Genomic DNA, 23,899 nt, shown 5'->3' on the forward strand with positions numbered 1-23,899 from the left:
CCAACTGTCCCAGATCCTTCACCTGGTTGCCACTTATCACCCCTGAGGGAAACTGCATCAACCAATCCCTTATACAAACTTTCCCCATCTGCTCTCTGCTGGCCTGTTAATATTCAGTGAATAGCTCACCCCAGTCAGGGGACCAGGGCCTCTCCCTTCCCTCCTCATCCACCCCCATGGGAAGGCCATTCTCTGCACCTACCTCCTTTGTCTCCTGGGCTGCTGTTGCCAACTGGATTTTACTCCTCCTGGTCTCGGTGATGCCAGTACCAATCACCGGGCAATACCACCACCATCTGCCTCTCCTGATGTGTTACCAAGCCTGGAGCTCCTGCATTTGACATCCCGCAGCTCGGCTCCCTCCAGAGGTGGTGGAATGAGGGGCGGTACTGAGCACAAAACAGGACCCTTAGGTGCCTTGTTCTCAAATTCCAAATTTGCAGGACAGGTTCTTGAGACATGAGACTATCCTGGAAAAAAGCAGGATGTTTTGCAGTGCTGCCAGCCATTGTGAGTTTTTCCTGTATCTTGTGATATTTTGTGTTATTTTTAAAGCCCCAGCTCCTGGAGTCAAGTGATTATTTAAAATAAAAAAGTACATTTCTAGCCCTGATGGTTGGGGAAAAAAGCTTACAAACGTGACTCCCAAAAGTATAAAAAGTGATCACTTTTGTATTGGTAACATTTTGCAGTAGTATAAATAACAAATCCAAGTGCAAGGTAGCAATATTGCCCACCCTCAAAGATTCACAAATCACGTCGAACCCTAAACATCATGAGATTAGACCAACAATCATGAGATTAAAAAAAAAAAAGATTATGCTGTTGCAGAGGGGGAGGTTTAGGTTGGACATTAGGAAAAACTTTTTCACTAGTAGTGTGGTGAAGAACTGGAATGGGTTACCTAGGGAGGTGGTGGAATCTCCTTCCTTAGAGGTTTTTAAGGTCAGGCTTGACAAAGCCCTGGCTGGGATGATTTAGTTGGGTTTGGTCCTGCTTTGAGCAGGGGGTTGGACTAGATGACCTCCTGAGGTCCCTTCCAACCCTGAGATTCTATGATTCTATGTAGTTTTTTGGTTGGTTTTATGTACTCCCCTTCCCACCCCCCGTGTGTTTGTGAGATATGGAAAGATTGAAAACACTATTTATTGTGTAAGGTGATTGTGCCCCTCCGCTGCCCACCCCATACCCAGCAATTAATTCTGCACCCTGGCCCCAAATCAATCCTCTCTCCAGATCACCTCTACTCGCTCTCTGGGTCCCCATCATTTCTGTCCCACTTCCTCTTTGTCTCCTCCATTCCTTCTGAAGCTGCTGTGTCTCTTCCCCTGCCATCTCCCAGAGGTGGGTGTTGCAGGGAGTGGAGCCTCTCTGAGCTCCTCTGTCCTCCACTCCTGTGACAGTGGTGTTGGCACCTAAGGGGCAGAGACCTCTGACTGCTTCCTGTAACAGCCTTGATTAGCTGCTCTTTCCCAAGACCGGAGAGAGTGGGAAAAACAGCCAATCAGAAGCCAGGCTGAAATTCCCAAGAGAGGTGGAGATTCTCACATCATCACCTGACAGGCTCCAGTCCTGGCTAAAATCCTGCAACCTGTGAAAAAGTCATGAGTGCTGACAATACTGGGGCAGCAGAGAATCAGGCTTTTTATATAGTGCATATAATAATATTAATAATACCCAGCTCTTATATAGTGTTTTTTTACTGGTAACTCTCAAAGCACTTTACAAAGGAATTCAGTATCATTATTCCCATTTTACAGGGGAAAGTGAGGTACAGAGCAGTGAAGTGTCATCCACCACTCCAGCAGGTCAGTGGCAGAGCTGGGAAGAGAATTAAGGTTTCCTGAGTGCCAGTCCCCAATATCTATCCCCCTAAGGCAAAAACAGGGCAAATTGCGGCCACTATGTACTGTGCAACAGCAGGGGAATACTTTTTCCAGAGCTGTGTCTTCACACTGATTTCAATGCATACAAATAAAAAGGAAGTAAACAACAATACATGTTACATTCAAGCTCCAGTTAAAACAGCAGCATTTTACTCAAGCGGAGTGTGTCACATATACTGTGGTAGGTATAGGATACTAATTATAGTAGGTGCTTTTTGGTCAATTTAAAGGCCCCATAATATACAGTCCTGCCACCAGGGGTTCCCTGGGATTTGCTATAGTGGGAACATACCTATAACTTTACACTCTTCATTATTTTAAGTATCTCTGTTATGTCCCCTCTCACCATCCAGCTAATCTAAGCAGTATTAATGTCTCCAATTTCTCCTCATCTGGAAGTGCTTCCCTGCCTCTAATCACTTTTGCTGGTTTCTATTTTTGGAGGTGATGAGATCAGAACATACTGCAGTCAGCAAGCAGAGGGTCAACCGTCAATTTGTATCATTTCAGTTTTTATTTTACGTCTTCCAGTTTTTTACATTAAATATTATAAAAACAGTCCATTTGATAAATATGCACATAAATAAATGATAGATACAATAAATAACTTAAATACAAATCAGAATTGTTTAAATAAGGATCACATCAGATGGCTTAACGTGATGTCAGCCAGTGAAACAAAAATAGATTCTCGGAATCTGCCTAATACAGCAACACCTTCCATGCATCAAAATTATTGCGTTTTCCAGCATCTTTCTAAGACACTAATGAAATACTCACTAGTCTGTAAATCAAAGAAACAGGTGAAAAAACTAGTCTTTCGAATTAAAATAAATAACAGCAACACTTAACATACTACTGGCAAATAGTTTTGTGTAGCAATAAACCAACACAATAAATAATAATATCCTCCAGGGCCATATTTTAATCCCACTGAAATCACTGGCCAATCTCCCATTGATCTCAGGGGGAACAGGCCCTACACTTTAGCTGCAGTTAAGGAATTGGCCTGGAACCAATCAGCTACTGGCAATTGGAGTCGGCAAGATCTGTTCCTGAAGATCAGTTGTATGTGAATCTTTTGTTCAGAGATCATGGGTGATTGGTATCCGTGGTAAAATACCACGGTGGAAAGAGCATCACGCCTGGTTAAAATACAGTGTCCTGTAGGAAGGATTCAGGGTTCCCATTCGCTGGGCTCTGCAGTGTCTGATTAGATGCATGAGGTGAGACAGTGTAAAGACCTGGCGTTTAGGTGCAGGACTCCATGTAGGCTGCGCACTTCAAGTCTTCGTTCAGCAGTCGGAAGAGATAGAGAACCACAGATGCTTCCAGGCACCCTGGAGTTTCCTGGGACAGGAGAGGGGAGGGATAGCTCAGTGGTTTGAGCATTGGCCTGCTAAACCCAGAGTTGTGAGTTCAATCCTTGAGGAGGCCACTTAGGGATCTGGAGCAAAAATTGGCCCTGCTAGTGAAGGCAGGGGGCTGGACTCAATGACCTTTCAAGGTCCCTTCCAGTTCTAGGAGATTGGTATATCTCCAATTTAAAAAAAAAAAAAAAAAAGAGAGGGAGTGAACACATTTGTAACAGAGAATGGCTGGCTAGCAATGGGCCAGTGAAAGCTACCGTGGGCCTGATGGGAACAGGAGGTGCAAATAAATAGGGAGCACAGAGCATGCAGAAAAAGGGTGAACAGAGCAGTGTCTACGGGGACATCGAGGAAAGATATTCTGAATTAACTGTGTGAATTTGAAACAGGGCCTCCCAGAGGATTCAGGGGGCCTGGGGTCTTTGGCGGCGGGGGGCCCCCTGCTTTGGTGGTAATTCGGCAGCAGGGGATCCTTCCGCCTGGGGCGGAAGGATCCCCCGCCGCTGAAGACTGGGAGCGGAAGAAGCTCTGGGGGCCCGAGCAAGAGTTTTCTGGGGCCCCGGAGCGAGTGAAGGACCCCGCTCCAGGGGCACCAAAAAAATCTCATGGGGGCCCCTGCGGGGCCTGGGGCAAATTGCCCCACTTGCCCCCCTCTCTGGGCGGCCTTGATTTGAAATGGGTTAGTTAAATGGCATTAAATCCCCATGTAAACACCCTCATTCAAAATTAAAGTGGTCTTAATTTGGTTACTTCACTTCACTTCCAAAAATAACTTTGGCCTGGTCTACACTAAGGGCAGGGGTTGAACTAGGGTACGCAAGTTCAGCTATGCAAATAGCGTAGCTGAACTCGAAGTACCCTAGTTCGACTGACTTACCCATCCAGACGCGGCGGGATCGAACTCTGCGGCTCCAAGGTCGACTCCGCCACCGCCGTTCGCGGTGGTGGAGTTCCGGAGTCGACCGGAGCGTGCGGGGAGTTCGAACTATCGCGTCTTGATTAGACGCGATAGTTCGAACTCGGAGAAGTCGAACTCATCGTGTCGACCCGCGCGGTGAGTATGGACCTGCCCTTTAACTCTGAATAACAGCATCCATACTGGGATTTAGTGCAGTTTAACTAATCCACTTCAAATTCATACCTCTAGTTAATTCAGATTAATTTTTTCTGGATGTCTCTGTGTAGACAAGACCTTACAAACACTCTAACCTAAGTAAATACTCATTTACATGGTGCTCTAACGTGCTGTAATTCTAAGTATATAACAACCTGTGCTGTAGTCTATTACATTAACCAGTGAGTATGAATGAAGCAAAAGGCACAATGATCCAGGGTAATAGTAAATTTGAAGGGTATTATCTTTGGCAATATCTGATTCCTAGGAAGGCCTAGGATTGGCAGATCTGTACGAATGAATTATCTCTGGGCCACTTTTGCCATCGCCCAGCCCAGCATCTACACCTCGTCAAAGCAAATAGCAAGTTGGTGTAAAGCTCTGCCAACAGTGTGAGGGAGGGCGGATTTCAGGTTCAGCAGCATTTTGCACAAATATAAATAATTGCACCAGGTATAAGGTGCAAAGCAATGGAGGATCAGACGCCACGTGAAACTCTGCTATTTGCATCCTATGGAAGGACCCAAACTAGGCCACAAGGTAACGCCTGTTTTCTGGATGCCTGGTCTGTTATAGTCTGCAGCAGATGTAACGACCCTTTCTGCTGTGAGAGATTTACCAGCTTTCTGAACTAATTCAGCCTCAAGACACCTAGACTGCAGAAAGCCCGGGACAATATGCAGGGCACCATCCTGCACTGGCCCCATGGGACAGGAATGGAGCTGATGATCCTGTACAGATTTGTTCCCACTAACATGTGATGAAAGTTCATCTTGTGTGTTTGCCAAATGTACTCACCATCTTCTTGGCTGCGTGGAATTTTTGGAGCCAGCTAGTCAGCCTCCTGGAGCGTTGATGGTTGTCAGGCTGATGTCTGATCTGAAAAGAAAATCAATACATGAAGCAGAGAAGAGCACATGAGTAGAGATTTCAGGAACAGTGGCTGAGCCTCCTTCCTCTTGGTACAAGCCCAAGGCACAAATTAGTTTGATTGAGTTTATCTTGTTCTTTAGACGTGTGGATTCCATGTTAACCTGCTGTGTTCTATTAATAATACCAAGCATTTGTATGGTATTTTTCAACTTCAGAAGTGCTTGAAGCATTAACTAAGGGCTTTACTGAGCCCTGTGGCAATGGCCCTGTGTAGGGGGAGGAATGCCTTGTGCTGCCCAGAAGAGCTCTGGGAGGACCTCCACCTAATAGAAACAGAACATGCCCTGGAGCTGAGCAGGAGTACAGCATACTCCCCCAGTGTATGCAGCCACCCATGGGTCTGCCTCCTCCCGGCTCCTCCGTACCTCACTGTGATGTTCTGGGAGGCACATGAAAACAACAGTAGCCGTGCTACGGAGAGCACAGTGTCTGCAGTGATACCAAACTACAGCTCAGGAGCCAAACGTGGGGACATACCCACTTGCACAGTAGCAGAGCAGCCGGGCATCATCTCTCCCTAACTAGTTAATCAAGTTAATTAGCTAATTAGATTATGTATATGAGCAAGGCACACAGCAGCTACGTAATCCAGATACTTTTATTATTATACAGGGGAGTGCAAACCAAAGTCCACAATTACTGGCACAAGGATTACTAGATCCTGGATCCACTTAAGAAATTAGTGCTGTTGGGAGTTCAATAGACAGCTCCCAGTCCCACTGTGGCAAGAGACATTTGCAATCCAACACTCACGCAGCTCTTCAAGTCCTCTCTGATGTGCCTCAGGATTTCTAATGGCCTCCCGAGCAGCTCGGACAGACTGGGATCCCCAATGTTCTCCAGCACGTCAATAATGAGGTGCAGCTCCTCCTTTACCAGGATCACTCTGTCGTGCACCTAGGGAGAGAATGTGCAGGTAAAACAGTGTGTCCAGGGGAGTGGCAGACACGGAGATAAGGAATGTCTGTGTTCGCAGCAGGTAGGAGTGGGTTACTTAAGGAGACTTTCTAAAGCCATGGCCAATGGGAAGAGTCCTAAGACGCAAGGGAGGTGTGAATCCACTCTGTACACAGAGCCTGCTAGTCATGAACCTTTGGACTCTATTACTTATACCTTCCTTCCTTGGAATCCAACAACATTTTGTGCTTCAGATCCATCTCAAACCTTTTTTATGTTACATTAATCTGAAGACATATTTGGGCAGTGCAAGCATTTTTTATTTTTTTATTTTTTTGCTGGTGATTTGTAGAGCAGTTCCTGGATCTTCAAAGTGGCTGTACATAGATGTGGATATGGTTTTAGAGAACTAAAAGATTCTCTCATGGGAAACCAAAATACAGAAACTGAGGATTTCCTGCCACATGACCTGGAGCTGCTTATGTGAGGGAGGTTAACCAAGTTCAGACTCGAAATAGATGATAAAGAAGACAGGTGTGGATGAGTTGGAGGATGCAAAGCCTTCGGTTTGTTGAGCCCTAAGGATAAGCTTAGTATCACGTCTTGTATTAAAAGGAAACAGTGATTTCAATTTGTCAGGGCCAAACTAGAGATGTTGAGATGTAAATTTTTTCCTAGCTCAATTATTTGATACCATCTGAAGCCATTATTGTTCTGTTTCCTGCCCCTGTTTTTCAGTGCCTTGCCTTATCATGTGCTAAATATTGTGCTGCAATATTTAAATTGATTCACAGTCTAACGTTTGTCTGGCTTCTCAGCCCTAAGGATATACAAAATATTGAAATAGAAAAAGGGCCAGATTCCAAGCTCAGATGACTCCTGTGTCATTTGGGAACAAATTTCCTGTCCATGTTATTCCAAATCTACAAAAGGATCACCTGAAATCAGAATCTAGCTTGGAAAGAGCCAGTACTGCAATTTTGGAAAGAAGCAAGTGCTATTTTGTAACCTCGTCTCTCTTGGCAGAGGTCTTGCTTACCGATAGCTCTTTGACTTTCCAGTGCCGGTGGAAAATCTTGGTGTTGCATTTTCGGTCTGACAACCACATGATGTCCTCCTGGAGGCACAAAATGAGAACACAGGGAAATGTGTAAAGGAAGCAAAGCAGGGGATAAAGTGTCAAATTCTGCCCTCAGTTACATCATATAACCCCACTGACACAAGCGAAGGTGCAAAATCCTGGCAGAATTTGACTCAACACCTTGATCCCCTAACAATGCTGCTGTCCTAGAGTCCTGGCTCTTTCCAAGAAGGTGCCAAAGAAAAGACAGATGACAATAACACGCTCTTGTCATATTGTCATATTGCACAACCATATTTCAGGTTGTGAACTGCATTTGTGCAGGAGTTTAACTGAGAACTGACATCCTTTAACTCTTGACAAGAAGGATAACTGGACCACTAAGCTGAGTGGTGCACTTCCTCAGCTTCAGCATTAGTTAACATGGAATGTTTGCACGACTTAAAAATAAGTGACTTGATCTCTCTAGTGCTGCTTGATGGCATGCCATGAATTTGAGATCCTCAGATTGTCTGTTGAAGGGACCAGACTCAGTTTTCTTTGGAAGGGAAAGACCGCAGATAGTTAAAAACTGGGTCTGATTCTCTAGGTTTGATGATAACTCAGGACAGAGTTTGAACCCCTTTCCGAACTTTTTGAGATTTAAGATTAAGGACGATTGACTCTATAAGAAATCCAAGCTGGCCAGGCCCTAGCCTCCTTAGCCTGACTCGGATCAGGAACACCCACTTAGACAGATTGTCTCTTCTTTCTCTCCTAGCTCCTTTCTAATAGTAAGAATCCCATTCTTTCCCTGCTATTGTCTAATCTGTGATTCTGCCTCTGATCAGTTTCCACCTTCCTGCCCTGTCCAGGACTCTCTCCACATCTATCATCCCCATTCCCCAAATATCTGAATAGTTGCTGGAGCTGAACATTCTCAGCTTTGCCCTTTCTTAACTAAGACTGGGCAGGGGATCACCAACAAAGAAGGTCCAGACAGAGAGACTTCTCTCTATTTTAGCTGCAACTCCATACCCCAACTTTTCCTAAGCATATGCCTCCCATCTTATTTTGTCTGCCCATAGTAATATGCCGAGAAGGCTGCTGTTGAAACTACAGCCTAGCACTCACATTACTATTATTGCCCACTTATGTGTCTTCTTTGCACTTACAAATCTGTTCTTGACATTCTTGAAGGTCTTCAGTTCCTGAGGTGGCAGGGACTTGTATTTTGAGAGGTGGCAGTTCGTCATCTGAGCACCTTTGTGAAAGGCCTCTGTAGACATTGTCCATAGGGTCAGGACCAGGAGCAGTTTGCAACCCATCATTTTTCCTATTGAATCAGAAAGGGGAATTCCACGCATCACTCCATTTCCATGTTATAAGAGTATAAACTGTATTGTTAACAGTCTGACAAAGCGGGGGAAGAAGGGGTGCAGGAAGGTGAGGGCTACAATCAAATATATACATTGGTGGGTTGACCCCAAAGATCACAGCTGATCAAACTCAACTCTTCTATTCACAAATGTTTTCAGATCAGGCCTCTTAATTTACAGCACTAATAAAAAATAAACCAGTAAGATACTTAGAGGAATGGATAATATTTGAACCTCTCTCTTTAGCGTAGATCACAGCAGATCAGTCTAGTAAGTCCATGTGCTAGACAGAAACCCCAGACTTAGTGGCACGTACCTTGGAGCTTGTTTGCTGAGAAATCGCTTTAGTCTCTTCTTCTTCCTCAGCGTTGCTTGGCCTCCCTCGGGTCTGTGAATGTGGCCTCTCTTTTCCATTGCTCTTGCTTTTATACTCTCTAGGAACAAATAAAATGAAATCTTGTTTTCCTTTGGTCAAAGGAGAAAAACCCACACGTTAATGCTGCTGCTTGATCAATGGAAACTGGAAAGTGAAAATACGGGAGGTGCATCTAGCTCATAACCCTCTGCCCTCCTGCCACTGCCACTGCCAGGGATTCCCAGGTGAGGGAATCTCTGGATGACATCATGACCAAATGATGCAAGGTTTCCTTGCCTAGAGTAGGCGAGTTCTGTTTCTAATCTTAGCATTGCCCAGTTTCCGGGTTTGCTGTGTTATTGTAATAATCCAGTGAGCAGCCTTTTCAATCATTTTTCCCCCGCCCTCAGGAGTGACTCTGCGAGTCATCACTGATCAGCGCAGTCGGGGAGGACAGTGATTTCAGTACTCTCACAAACTGGCAGAAAGGGGCTGTTTCCAGAAGGGAGCCTTCCCTTGCAGTCTTGATAACATGCAATCTTGATAACATTCAGCATGTGTGTGATTTACCTGGGAAGCAAGGGCCTGGGGGACGGAGAACCTGGGAAGCACAACTGGCACTACTCCAAGGGGGAAGAGCCAGCCACAGGCTGTCTGAGATCTGGGCCAGGGAGGCTGAGAACCAGCAGCCTGAGAGCTGGGCCAGGCTGAATGGGAGTGTGGCAGGGGAGAAGGCCGAGGCTGGCAGGAGGTTGGTAGAAGCTGCAGCAATAGTACAATATAGCCCGGGGGAAACAGCAGAGACTGGAGGGTGGAGGCACAGAGTTAGCTGCCTTCCAAGGTACTCCAGACCCAGGGCACTGGTGTAGAGAAGGACTCTTCTTCACCACTGGGGAGGGGCTGTGTGTTCTCAGAGGCACTGACATAAATAAGGGCGATGTGTCAAGAGGGGTTTGGTAGCTTGCATCAGAGGCTCTGACAGGTGGCCAACAGGAAGACAACTCAGAGAGACTCCCAGTTAAATCACCGGCAATAAGCCTGAACAGTGGCCAGTGGGACCTACAAGCCAATACTTAATTTCCCTCCACAAAGGGATGGCTTACCAAGGGCAGGCCAAGGTCTCGGTCCGAGTCACCCCCAGGGCAAGGATGCACTTGTATTCAGCATGAGGAGTGGCCGAAGTTGCAGAGTTAGGAACCAGCACATGTATCTTTTCTTGTAACCGTTCAAACCACTGTAATGAGGGAAACTCGTCCCCTTTCATTTCTTCCAGGCCTAGTAAGGAATCGTTGCATTTGGGCTGTGAGTGCACGGGCCTGTTGGGTAGAGAAGCTGGTTGAAAAAGACTCTGCAGAGTACTTCTTTCTTCAACCTTACAGCCTCTTCTGTTGTCCTCTCATACCAGTCACATCTCTGACTGTTTCTGGCTGCATCTAGCTCAGAACCCTCTACCCAGTCTGACTTGCACTCAGCCTATACATGTCGTGTCTGGTGAGCGTCTTACTCCCATGGATTCTTTTAATTAACTTCTTTGAATGGTTTCTTATCCCTCGATTCAAACCCCTGCAAACAGATGGTGCCTGGGGAACAGCGGTGCAGAGCATTTCATCTTCGGCACGTTATTTACTTTTGGCTGCTAATTAACTTGTGGGGGCATCAAGACCAAGTACACACAGACAGACAGACCCTTGCTTAAAAGTTGGGGCTGTAGATGAAATGGATCAAAGAGAAATCTAGGAGGCCATCAGATCTGATAACTTCTACAGAGACTAACAATAGGGTGACCAGATGTACCGATTTTATAGGGACAGTCCCGAGTTTTGGGTCTTTTTCTTATATAGGATCCTATTACCCCCATCCCGATTTTTCACATTTGCTGTCTGGTCACCCTAGTTAACAATGAGGTGGGCCTGAGTTCAACCCTGATGCAATTTACACTGATGGCATATGAACTCTGAATCCAAGACTGTGTGAACATGGGGCTGGTGGAAGAGTTAGTTATCTTTCCTCCTTTTCTGCCTTTGACTTTCTGCTGTTTTACTAACTCTCCAGCCATCTCTGCTGCTCAGGTAGGTGACCGGCTGTCCCCGTTCTGAGGGGCAGGCCTAGCTGATTCAACTAATATCAGAATTTATGCTGCTTTCACTAGAACCAGCTTGGCCATCTTGTTAGTCTTTTGCTCCACTAGTAGCCTCCTTCCAGCCTGACAATTCACCTTTCAGTATGACCCATTGTAGTCTCCCCTTTAACCAGTTCCTTATCCACCTTTCAATTTTCAATTTTCATATTGATCCCCATCTTTTCCAATTTAGCTAATAATTCCCCATGTGGAACCGTATCAAATGCCTTACTGAAATCGAGGTAAATTAGATCCATTGCATTTCCTTGTCTAAAAAATCTGTTACCGTCTCAAAGAAGGAGATTAGGTTGGTTTGGCATGATCTACCTTTTGTAAAACCATGTTGTATTTTGTCCCAGTTACCATTGACCTCAATATCCTTGACTACTTTGTCCTTCAAAATTTTTTCCAAGACCTTGCATACTACAGATGTCAAACTGACAGGCCTGTAGTTGCCCGGATCACCTTTTTTCCCTTTCTTAAAGATAGGAACTATGTTAACAATTCTCCAGTCATATGGTACAACCCCTGAGTTTACAGATTCATTAAAAAAATCTTGCTAATGGGCTTGCAATTTCATGTGCCAGTTCCTTTAATATTCTTGGATGAAGATTATCTGGGCCCCCAGATTTCGTCCCATTAGGCTGTTCGAGTTTGACTTCTACCTCGGATGTGGTAATATCTACCTCCATATTCTCATTCCTATTTGTCATCCTACCATTATCCCTAAACTCCTCATTAGCCTCATTAAAGACTGAGGCAAAGTATTTGTTTAGATATTGGGCCATGCCTAGATTATCCTTAACCGCCACTCCATCCTCAGTGTTTAGCGGTCCCACTTCTTCTTTCTTTGTTTTCTTCTTATTTATATGGCTATAGAACCTTTTACTATTGCTTTTAATTCCCTTTGCAAGGGAAAACTCTAAATGGCTTTTGGCCTTTCTAACTTTATCCCTACATGTTCTGACCTCAATAAGGTAGCTTTCCTAGCTGATCACTCCCATCTTCCATTCCTTGTAGGCTTTCTGCTTTTTCTTAATCACCTCTCTGAGATGCTTGCTCATCCAGCTTGGTCTACAATTCCTGCCTATGAATTTTTTCCCCTTTCTTGGGATGCAGGCTTCTGATAGTTTCTGCAACTTTGACTTGAAGTAATTCCAGGCTTCCTCCCCTTTAGATCCCCAAGTTCTTCAGTCCAATCCACTTCCCTAATTTCCTTAATTCTTTAAAGTTAGCCCTTTTGAAATAAAAAACCCTAGTCACAGATCTATTTTTGTTTATCCTTCCATTTAGTTTAAACTGAATTAGCCCATGATCGCTCAAACCAAGGTTGTCCCCTACAACCATTTCTGCTATGATGTCCTCACTACTCACCAAAACCAAATCTAAAATGGCATCCCCTCTTGTTGGTTCAGCAACTACTTGGTGAAGGAATCCATCAGCTATCGCATCTAGGAAAATCTGAGTCCTATTATTATTACTAGCACTTGTCCTCCAGTGTATATCTGGGAAATTAAAGTCTCCCATGATCACACAATTCCCATTAGTATTTACTTCATTAAAAATATTAAAAAGGTCTCTATCCATATCCAGATCAGATACTTTGGGTCTATAGCACACCCCAAGCACTATCTCAGGGGAAGCTCTAGTAGCTTTCTTCCCCATTGTGATTTTTGACCAGACAGACTCTGTCTTATCCATTCCATCCTTTCTTATTTCTTTACAGTCTACCTCATCGTTGATATACAATGCTACTCTGCCATCTTTGCCTTTATTTCTGTCTTTCCTAAACAGCACATACCCTTCGATACCTGTACTCCAGTCATGACTACTATTCCACCATGTTTCTGTTATCCCTATAATATCCGATTTCACTTCCTGCACCAGTAACTCTAATTCCTCCATCACCTTGTAGCTGAACAGTGTAATACAGTTTAGCATTCCATTACAACTCCTCCTATTAGTTCTACATTCCGACCATTTACAATATTTACACTATCACACTACCTTTGAAGTTCAGTATGGATTAGTCTTTTAAGTGTCTCAGAACCATACTGTTTTTTTAATTACACAACCCAAACACATAACAACTTGGTCATCTGGCAGTCTGTTAGTTGCAAGGACTAGGTTCATCTGGATTTCTTAAGCTGTCTTCTTCTTGTTCTGCATCTGCTACTTGCTTTATATCTGGCCACTCTGGAGCAGATTCTTTTCCAACATTGAAACAGTAGGTCAGAGTTGTCTTCCCAACAGGAATTGTGCTGGATTATATCCAGTAGTTGCTATTGGTGTTGATCTGTAATTCAGAAGAGCAAACAATAGGTCTTCCTGCTGTAGGATTTTCTTGGCTGTGTGTAGAATCATAGAATATCAGGGTTGGAAGGGACCTCAGGAGGTCATCTAGTTCAACCCCATGCTCAAAGCAGGACCAATTCCCAACTAAATCATCCCAGGCAGGGTTTTGTCATGGCGGGCATTAAAAACCTCTAAGGAAGGAGATTCCACCACCTCCCTAGGTAACCCATTCCAGTGCTTCACCACACTCCTAGTGAAAAAGATTTTCTTAATATCCAACCTAAACCTCCCCAACTGCAACTTGAGACCATTACTCCTTGTTCTGTCATCTGATACCACTGAGAACAGTCTAGTTCCTTTTTGGAACCCCCTTTCAGGTAGTTGAAAGCAGCTATCAAATCCCACCTCATTCTTCTCTTCTGCAGACTAAACAATCCCAGTTCCCTCAGCCTCTCCTCATAAGTCATGTGCTCCAGCCCCCGAATCATTGTTCTTGCCCTCTGCTGGACTCTTTCCAATTTTTCCACATTCTTCTTGTAGTGTGGGGCCCAAAACTGGACACAGTACTCCAAATGAGGCCTCACCAATGTCAGATAGAGGGGAATAAGCACGTCCCTCGATCTGCTGGCAATGCCCCTACTTATACAGCCCCAAATGCCGTTAGCCTTCTTGGCAACAAGGGCACACTGTTGACTCATATCCAGCTTCCCGTCCACTGTAACCGCTAGGTCCTTTTCTGCAGAACTGCTGCCTAGTCACTCGGCCCCTAGTCTGTAGCACTGCATGGGATTCTTCCGTCCTAAGTGCAGGACTCTGCACTTATCCTTGTTGAACCTCATCAGATTTCTTTTGGCTCAATCCTCTAATTTTTGTAGGTCCCTCTGTATCCTATCCCTACCCTCCAGCATATCTACCACTCCTCCCAGTTTAGTGTCATCTGCAAACTTGCTGAGAGTGCAGTCCACACCATCTTCTAGATCATTAATGAAGATAGTGAACAAAACCAGCCCCAGGACTAACCCTTGGGGCACTCTGCTTGATACTGGCTGCCAACTAGACACAGAGCCATTGATCACTACCCGTTGAGCCCGATGATCTAGCCAGCTTTCTATCCACCTTATAGTCCAGTGTACAGGTCTCTCCGTTCTCTATTAACTTGTGAGTAATGTGAGCTGCTAGTAATATGTTCAGAATCATATTTTGTTCAGAATGACTTAAATTCTACTGCAGTGAATTGTGGTCTGTTGTCTCTCACTAGTTGTTCTGGAATACCAAAGTGAAGTAAAGTGCACTTCAGTTTCTCGGTAACGCTGTGACATGTTATGTCTTTCAAGTATATTTATTTCTATATATGCTGGGGGAAAAGGAGGCACAACGCAGTGGCAGTGCCAACACTAGGATCCAACAGAGACATCTGGCCTCCATCCTCTAAGGCAAGGAGTGGAGATTAAAGCAAGGCTGAAATAACTCTTGCGCTCAGAAAAAAATGTGACAGACCTCCTGGTTGGTATTTTAAAAGTCTCTGATCAGTGTGTAGTTAAAGCAGCTGTTGTGGGGAAAGCAATCTACACACAGAGGGAGGCAGTGTGGCCTAGTGGTTAGAGTGTAAGATCAGCTCTCAGGATTCTTGGCTCTGCCACTGGCCTGCTGAGTGATCTTGGACAAGCACTTTGCCTCTCTGTGCCTTAGTTCCTCATCTGTGAAATCAGGAATAATGAGAATGACTTCCTTTGTAAAGCACTTTGGGATCTACTGCTGCACAGCACCATATTGGAGCTGGGTTTTATTACCCAATTTTCTGTTTACAGACTAAAAGACAGGAATGCCAAGGCCTGGGGAAACAATTTTATTTGTTCACAATTATAGATAAAAAAGCACAATCTGAGTAATAGATAAATAGATAAAAATAAATAGCTGATCCATAATAAATAACACTTTGGTTCAAGTCGGGAAGTTATACAAACCAATTACTCTTCTTAGTTGGGTAATAATATGTAAAGAAGCAGCAAGGTAAAAATATACTCTGTATAAATACATCTGTCGAGGATCTGTACAGTAAGAACTTCCAAACTTCAATATTAATTAATTTCCTGAGGTTGTTTCTAAGAGACCCGAAGCCATGACTAGTGTGTAAATCCTAGAACTGGAGTGTTGTTTTTTAAAAAATTAAAGCTTATTAAATGTTTCCAATATTTTGGGACGTTACCCTGACTAAAATGCTTCCATATAGTGACAATACAATTACATTCAATAAATAATATCCCCAGAGGACCAAAACCTAGTGAAGTCTAAGGAGTCTAGAGTGCTGCACCAGCTGGAAATTGGAGTAACCTGGAGGCCAACTGTTGCATAATTCTTTGGTATAAAAGGATGGAATCAGTTTGCTTGGGGATCTATGATCAGAAGCCAGAGGGAGAAGATGAATGTTCCTGGTTCACACACGTCTTCTCCCAATATGTTGCAGTGCTCTCAGGCTAAGGACTCCCCAGTCTCTAGAGCAGATGTGGACACGGGCACTGCAGAGACCAGATGGCTACACACAGAGCTCCATGTAGGCTGCGCATCTCAAGTCTTCGTTCAGCAGCCGGAAGAGATTGAGGATCACAGATGCTTCCAGGCAGCCAGGTGTTTCCTGGGAAATGAGAGAATATTTACAACAGGAAGTGTGAATGGGGCTAAATTAAAGCCACCATGGGTATGTTGCATAATTAGGAGGCAAGTGCATATCTATAAGAAGCACAGAAGATGTGGAAAGAGGGTGAGTGCTGGAAACACAGCAATGTGAATGTGGATTTCTGTAACCCAAGCTGATGTACACGCAAACTGCAGTTGAATGTGCTATCATGAAATGCAGCATAATTCAAACCATACATTAGCTGTTGCTGTAGTCTGTGACATCATTGCACAGTGGATCTGAATAGATCAACAGGCTCAATTTTATTGCAATATTTAAAAATAAAAACTAAGAGATAATAACAATAGAAATCTCCCTGCTCCACCCCTCATCCCGCATTTCCTAAAAAGCCTGATTTATTGCAAAGGGTCAAAATCTCTTGTGGTATAATCTTCTTACAGGCTGTGCTGGGAAGAGACAGTCAGTCTAGCAGCAGACACAAGAGGTTTTTTTTTATTGAGATCTACTAGATTTGTGCACAACTACAGTCCTGGGATTATTGAAACAGACTCAACAAGGCACCACAGAATACATTGCAGTAATCCCGCTCTGGCCTCTGGATAGGAACCTAGTAGGCTTGTTCCATCTCTAATTTGAATGGCAGTTCACTTTCCTCATTGTCTCCAATGACTACTCACCGTCTCTTTGCTCTCATGGAAATTTTGGAGCCAATTGTTCAGCCTCCTGGAGTGTCGATGAGAATGAGTTTGTCTGGTCTGAAAACAAAGTTGATACAGATGGGTTGGTGCACAGAGATTTCAGCCGACAGTGGACCAAAGCCCTTTCTCTCCAGGCGCAGAGCAGTTCTTGACCTGACATAGTCTAGGCAGCTACCCTTGTGCATAGCATATCAACTGCTTCTGCTTTCCATGTCCTATATACGGATGGGCCCAAAGCAAGAGCCACGTGCAAGTATTTGTTGGTACAAGGACAAGCAGCTCCAGCTGGGAAATTCCTAAGGGTTCTCCTTGAAAAGATTCACTTCTGGCACGGAAAGAGAAATCTGGCACTGAATACTCACGCAGTCCCTCAGGTCCCCTCTGATCTGCGTCAGGATTTCTAGCGGCCTTGAGAGCAGCTTGGACAGACTGGGGTCCTCAACGTTCTCCAGCACGTTGGTGGCAAAGTCTAGCTCCTTCTCTACCAGGATGACTCTATCGTGCACCTGGGGAGAGAAACTTGTAGGTAAGAGAGTGTCTGTGGGAGAAAGATGCACAGCTGTGCAGATACAGGACTAGAAATTCCCATGCATTGGGGCGGGTAGACTAGATTGAAACAGGAGATTTTCAAAAGCTACTCAAGGCTTTCTTGATTTGTCAATAATGAAATATTAAAATCACTCCTGACTGGAAACAGCTTCATCTCCACACATCTTTCTTGACACCAGTTTATAGCCAGTGAGAAGGCACCTGAACTGAAGGTGAGGGGTGACCCTTATTTACACTGAGAAAGAGCCACAGTCAGGTCTGACATGCTCCTGACTAAATCAGTGACTACAAAATCAATGGTCAAAGTGCCATGTGTCAGATTAGCACAAGCACTAAGTGAGATCAGATTCAGTGAGAAAGGGACACATGTTAGGAAAGAACCATCTGCTAGAACAGTGGTTCTCAAACTTTTCTACTGGTGACCCCTTTCACATAGCAAGCCTCTGCGTGCGACCCCCCTTATACATTAAAAACCCTTTAAAATATATTTAACACCATTATAAATGCTGGCTGCAAATCAGGATTTGGGATGGAGACTGACAGCTCACGACCCTCCATGTAATAACCTTGCGACCCCCTCAGGGGTCCCAGCCCCCAGTTTAAGAACCCCTGTGCTGGAATGTGACCTTCTTGTACCCCATGGCTGAGATTTTTCGTACCAACAGCTCTTTGATGTCCCAGTTCCGGTGGAAAATCCTGGTGCTGCATTTTCGGTCTGACAACAGCATCATGTCCTCCTGGAGGCAGAAGGAAAGAACAGACACCCATATTTATGTAGGAGCAGGAACAAACCTGTACTAGTTCTTCCCTCAGTTCTCTCCACGCAATCCCAGTGGGGATGCAGGGAGACGAGATGCTGACATCAGATGTCTCCCTTGTATCCCGAGGGCTGGTATCCAAAAGGGATAGGACAGGGATATGCATGACCAAGTTTAAACTGTGCTTTGTCATTCTCCTCCAGTGAGGAGAGGACCTGGGTTCAGCAGGCGCTGTGCTAAAGCCGTGGTGCTTGCCAGCAGGGTGCTCGACATGGCAGAAAAGTAAAACCAAACCCTTCTTGGTAGTTGGTTTTGAGCTTCTTCCCTGAGACCAGAGGGACATGCAGAGAGGGCCGCTGTTCAGATGACAGCCTAGGGCTCACAGTGCTCTTATTGCCCAGTGTGTGTTCTTCACACTTACAAATTTGTCCTTGGCTTTCTTGAAGGCCTCCAGTTCCCGAGGTGGCAGGGACTTGTATTTTGCGAGGTGGCATTTTGTCCTCTCAGCGCCTTTGGGAAAAGCCTCTGTAGTCATCGTCCAGATGGCCAGAGCAAAGAGAAATTTGTAGCTTACGTTCACCATTTTCCCTACCGGAGACAGAACAGGAGAGATACATCACAGCCATGCTAGGCTGCAAGGCTTACCAGCCGGCGAGTTAGACGGTGTCTCATAAGCGAGGCCAGCACTGGAGATAACCTAGCTCTAAATTTCCTCTTACTGTTTCCTAAAACATTGTTAAATCTACTGCAGGAGGCAGCTGGTGACACAGAATCAGTGAAATGCCCAGTTCTGATCTGTGGCTTCCTATAGGGGACTGGGAAGTAAAACAATTGTTGCCATTTCTCAAGTCTTCCTCAAGCCAACCAGTTAATTTGATCGGTTGTGAAATGAAATAGCTGACGAAAGTGATGTTTTTTTCTTTTTTCTTAAAACTAACTTATTGACATTCAGCAGAATTATCTGTTCTTTTCAGACTACCCTTCAGACTTCAGCTGTTGTAAATACTTGCACACTGTGTCGTCAAACAATAAAGTAGCTAGTAGGTGCGGCAGGGTACATCATCCTACAGCATTTGTTACAGATTTATCCTGCTTCTTTTAGTACAGCAAAGTGTGAACTAATCCCAATGTTATGCTACTTGCCAAATAATTCTGACAAAGAATTTTCAAGCTACTGACTGTTTTGTGTCTGCAATTTGATAGTCATTGTATAATTTGTTGCTGGTCTCCTAAGTCACAGGGCATTGTTTCCTCTCCATAATTTGATGACTGAACTATTTTTAATCCATGCACATTTCTGTATGAAACATCATTTGTGAAAGTTTTGGGGGTAGGCAAACACTTTTTGCAAGTACCCAACAATTCTCCAGATACAAAACTAAAACACCATACAGATCATAGCAACTTGAACTCTGATTTTCTCCAGGAAAATATTCATGAATCAGAGGGTTTTTTTTGTTTAAATATTCAGCCATTAATAATACATTACAGGTGTAAGGCACTTTGCTTGTACAACATTCATTCCTTGCTGTCTACCATAGAGCACAATATAATCACTCAGTAAAGAGAAATCATGTAGCAAGGAGAGGCTCCAGACTAGTCACCCTTACCTTGGCGTGTATTTGCTGGGATGTTGCTTTAGTTGCCTCTTGTGTCTCAGGGCTGCTTTGCCTCTCTCTTGGCTCTGAATGTGGTTTTTCTTCTCCATGGCTCTTGCTTTTATACCCAAAGGCTTTTTCTGGTTCAGAAAAATAACATGAAAGTTCATTTTCCTTTAGTCTAGTGCAGAAAACCCAGCTGTGCTGTCACCCAGCAAAGAGCAGCAAGGTGTTTGGAAAGGGAAAGCGAAAGTGAGGCAGGTATCACACCTGAGCTCAGAGCCCTGAGGGATTTCCAGGTGATGAAAACACTGACATCACAAGTGAATTATGCAAGTGTTCCCTGCCTAGAGTAGATATGTATGTAGACTTGGCCTTTGCTGAATTGCAAAGCCAGAAGAATCTCAGCCCCTTTTGATATTTAAATTCCTCTTCCTTGCAGATATAGCCTCGAAAATGTAAAATAAAATAAAGGCCGACACGCAGGAATTTCGAGCTGGGTGGGTATTTGTTTGTCCATCCCATTTGTTTTAATTTTCACCACAAAGCCAAGAACATACGGTCTCTGTGGAGGTCTTCTGTATTCTAACATTACCAGTTAGCTGCAGTAGCATTTATTCCACTCGTGCACAGATGCCCCAATCAGGATCAGGGCCTTATTATGTTAGCATCGTACACATAAAATACAGGCAGTCCCCTATATACGTTTACAGTCTAAATGGGGCCTTGGCACAATGGGGTCGTAGAACACAAGTGAGGGGGAGAGACAAGGATGGCAGTAATAGGAGTAAAGCTTTGCCTGGATTAATGAAGAGTATATGTGCTATTGTCTCCTTTCCTAGGTACAGCTCTTTGCAGTCCTCCCCTCCCCCCATCGCCACCCCTCAGCCTCACACTGTACTCGTATGTGTGTTAGGATCTGTTTCCTGTCTTTTGTTCTGATCTTTTGGCTGTATTCAATGGCTGTTGTCTCCTTGCCTCCATCAAGGCTGAGCTCCATTATTCAGGCAGACTCTGAGGAATACAGCCAGACAACTTTTAAAGTAACAGATCTCATGCTCCCTTTCTTCATTTAAACGCAACCCATTCAGGTCTCTAAAATAACAAAGCTACACCACATAAAATAAATATTTTTTTAAAAGTTGTTTCCCCTTTGCTTACCTGCCAGTACATAGAATGGTACGACTTTGAAGGGTCAACCAGGCCTGACTGTGATTTTTTAATTGATGCAATTATACCAGTACAACCAAGTGTGGATGCAGTTATCTCAGCATAACAGTGCCTGATACCGGTATCGTTATGTCTCTTCCTGTACAGGCAGGGTTTTTTTGTTTAAACTAAACAAAAGCTATTTGCAGAGCTATTGCCGGTATAAAGCATCTGCATTCCTTTAGGGGGGCTAAGGGGGACAGTAAGGGAGGTTGTACTGTTTAACCATACCGATATACCGCTATAGTTAAAGCAGTACAACGTACTAGTTGAGAAAAAAACTTTGATTTCAGGGGCTTGCGTTTGACTAGAGCAAAGGGCTCTAGAAACACATGAAAAACGCAGCTTGCTCATTTCTAGGAAACAGACTCTTGAATGACTACACTCAGGGTTTGGAACATAGAAAAACCCTTTGATTCACCTTTGAAGTCTGCCAGTACTTACTCACACAAAACACCCATTAACTTCAGTAGTATTCAGCCTATGAAAGCACTGCAGACCCAAAGCTTCCCATGCCTAAGTCTCTGTATACTCTCTCAATAGTGGGATTGGATGATTTTTTAAACTAACAATTTGTTAAGAAGATTTCACTCCCTTCCACTTGCTGGCCTGTAAGTTTCATTGTCTTCCCAGAAACTTCCTCTTATTAGCCCTGATTCCTGTTCACCTTCTATGCATTATTTTCTCTCTCTGCTGACAGGCTCTGTTAAGCATAACCAGGTCACTGGCAGGCGTAGTTAGCAGTTATGTCGACACAGGTGTTTAAATTCCTGGTGCTACCTGTGCCATTGTAGGATGTGCATGATCTGCGCACAACATTTCTAATGAAAAAAAGGAAACCTGTGTGTATTTGTGCTGCTTGCCATGAGCAAATCAAACCAGAACATGCAGGGCTTCTTATTCAGAGTAACAGGAAAATCCACAACTATATGGAAACAATTCTTTGCCCAAATCATTGAAAGATAACTGGGTTCAGTGAGTGGGACCCTTTCAGGTAGCTGACAAAAGAGAGATGTTTCCTTATGTATGAAAAGCGGCTTTCTGACACCACTAAAGTAAACTGTATAGGACACTATTAGCAGGCCATACACTACACTGAATCAAAGTCTACTGCATGTATCAACACAGGACTCTGTGACACATGCCTTGCTAAGATAAGGTTAGGAGCAAAAGTGAAACTGGTTGAGTTACATCACCATATTGCTTCCGAACTCCAGCTACACAGGCGACCCATTCAAAAAAGAGAAATGGATTAATGGTATTCAAGAGGTGAAATGTCCAAAAGAAATTTTTAACTCATTTGGATGCAGCTATTATTTCACAAGAGTTTTTAAAAGAGCTTTTCAGGTGTGTTGTTTAATTATTCAGGATTGTTAATTGCCTGTTGTGGCTATGATAGAGTTAGAAGCAACAGCAATAATAGTACCTAGGTCTCATCTAGCAGTTTCATCTTTCGATCTCAAAGCGCTATACGAAAGGTCAGTATCATCGCCGTGTTACAGATGGGAAACTGAGATATAGTGAGGGAATTGATGTGGCCAGGATTGCCCAGAAACTCACTAGCGGAGCGGGGAATTAACCCACACCTCCTGCGTTCTACGTCAGTTCCCTAGCCGCTAGGTGACACATGGCAGATGTGTGCAGCTGTATAGGAAAGGAGCGGGGGTGGAGAAGAACACTTCCATTGTAAGGTCACTATAGAACCCTAATACTTTCCATTAAGTGAAAAATTCCGCTCATCTTATGTAAGTCACATCGAAGTCTAGTTGTATGCGTCAGGAGAACAGGATCTGACCCTAAGTCTGGAAAGCATGTTTGCTAGAAAGCCATTACGGGACTCTAAGCGCTTTGCAGCAGAAAGACAGAAAGCTGACAGGGATAATGCAGGCACCCCTAACACTCCGATCATAATCAGGGCCGGCTCCAGGCACCAGCATTCCAAGCAGGTGCTTGGGGCGGTTTTTGTGGCCCCAAGCAGGGCCGGTGCAAACCCTTAGGCGACCTTGGCGCTCGCCTAGGGCACTAACATTTGGGGGGCAGTATTTCGGGTCCTTCGGCGGCAACCGCGGCGGCTAAATCTTCAGCCACCCTGGTCGTCGTCGGCATTTAGGCGGAGGGACCTGGGGCAGGGGGGCGCAGGGAGGGCTGCCTGCAGCAAGTAAGGGGGGGCCCCGCCCCAGCTCACCTCTGCTCCACCTCCTCCCCTGAGCATGCCGCCCCGCTCTGCTTCTCTCCCTCCCAGGCTTACGGCGCCAAACACCTGGGGGCACCTCAGGGCGGAGGTGGGGAGCTGCTGCGGGGCGGGGCGCCTCAGGGCGGGGGATCAGAGAGCTGCCACAGGGCTTGGGGGGCTGTGGGGGTGGCGCAAGGTGGAAGTTTCGCCTAGGGCACAAAACATCCTTGCACCCGCCCTGGCCCCAAGCAGTGCGCCGAATTGCCGCCGTGGACGGTGGGGGCAGTCCGTGTGCTACTAGGCTGGCACACGCGTTTCCGCAGCAGCGGCAATTCGGTGGCAGCTTCTGTCTTCAGCTGCCCGCAGCGGCAATTCGGCGTGCTGCTTGGGGCGGCAAAAACAGTAGAGCCGGCCCTGATCATAATGCCTCTATATAAATCCATGGTACACCCATATTTTGAATACTCTGTGCAGATCTGGTCACCACATCTCTAAAAGATACATTGGAACTGGAAAATGTACAGAAAAGGGCAACAAAAATAATTAGGGGTGTGGAACAACTTCCATCTGAGGAGAAATTAAAAAGTCTGGGACTTTTCAGCTTGGAATAGAGATGACTAAGGGGGTGGATATGGGAATGGGTGACCTGGGACAAATCACTTGATGATCACCTGTTCTGTTCATTCCCTCTGATGCACCTGGCAGTGGCCACAGTCGGAAGATGGGATACTGGGCTAGCTGGACCTTTGGTCTGACTCAGTCTGGCTGTTCTTAATTCAGGAAATAAATGACATGAGCATTGTTCTGTGTCTGTACCGCTCTAGTACAAAGGGGTCCTGGTCCACTGTCAGAGCCAGGTCATGGGCAGTAA

General features: G+C 44.9%; 2 protein-coding genes and 1 long non-coding RNA gene across 7 annotated transcripts in view; 1 reads left to right on the top strand and 2 right to left on the bottom strand.

Moving 5' to 3' along the window:
* Positions 1-23,899, top strand: part of LOC120374865 — a 24,768-nt gene continuing 869 nt past the window's right edge. Inside the window, exons 1-3 of one of the 2 annotated variants that reach the window (XR_005586295.1) lie at positions 1-510; positions 1,761-1,808; positions 15,873-16,427. This is a non-coding gene — a long non-coding RNA (uncharacterized LOC120374865). Of the gene's footprint in view, positions 511-1,760; positions 1,809-15,872; positions 16,428-23,899 lie in introns of those variants that run through there. The other variant, XR_005586296.1, reaches the window with a different exon arrangement.
* Positions 2,320-23,899, bottom strand: part of LOC120374858 (interferon lambda-3-like) — a 36,501-nt gene continuing 14,921 nt past the window's right edge. Inside the window, exons 3-6 of the mRNA XM_039495216.1 lie at positions 7,240-7,317; positions 6,057-6,200; positions 5,169-5,249; positions 2,320-3,236 (exon numbers count right to left, since the gene is read on the bottom strand). Coding sequence (XP_039351150.1) covers positions 3,138-3,236; positions 5,169-5,249; positions 6,057-6,200; positions 7,240-7,317 — 402 coding nt within the window. The 3' untranslated portion in view covers positions 2,320-3,137. The remainder of the gene's footprint in view (positions 3,237-5,168; positions 5,250-6,056; positions 6,201-7,239; positions 7,318-23,899) is intronic.
* LOC120374860 (interferon lambda-3-like) overlaps positions 15,402-23,899 on the bottom strand; it is a 16,472-nt gene continuing 7,974 nt past the window's right edge. For 2 of the 4 annotated variants that reach the window (XM_039495225.1, XM_039495224.1), the window contains exons 3-8: positions 19,659-19,786; positions 18,470-18,636; positions 17,950-18,027; positions 17,104-17,247; positions 16,721-16,798; positions 15,402-16,040 (exon numbers count right to left, since the gene is read on the bottom strand). In XM_039495225.1, the coding sequence (XP_039351159.1) occupies positions 15,942-16,040; positions 16,721-16,798; positions 17,104-17,247; positions 17,950-18,027; positions 18,470-18,631 (561 nt within the window). In that variant the 5' untranslated portion in view covers positions 18,632-18,636; positions 19,659-19,786 and the 3' untranslated portion in view covers positions 15,402-15,941. Of the gene's footprint in view, positions 16,041-16,720; positions 16,799-17,103; positions 17,248-17,949; positions 18,028-18,469; positions 18,637-19,658; positions 19,810-23,899 lie in introns of those variants that run through there. The other 2 variants (XM_039495226.1, XM_039495228.1) reach the window with 2 other exon arrangements.

The sequence above is a fragment of the Mauremys reevesii genome, linkage group 11 (genome assembly GCF_016161935.1).
Source record: "Mauremys reevesii isolate NIE-2019 linkage group 11, ASM1616193v1, whole genome shotgun sequence".
NCBI lineage: Eukaryota > Metazoa > Chordata > Testudines > Geoemydidae > Mauremys > Mauremys reevesii.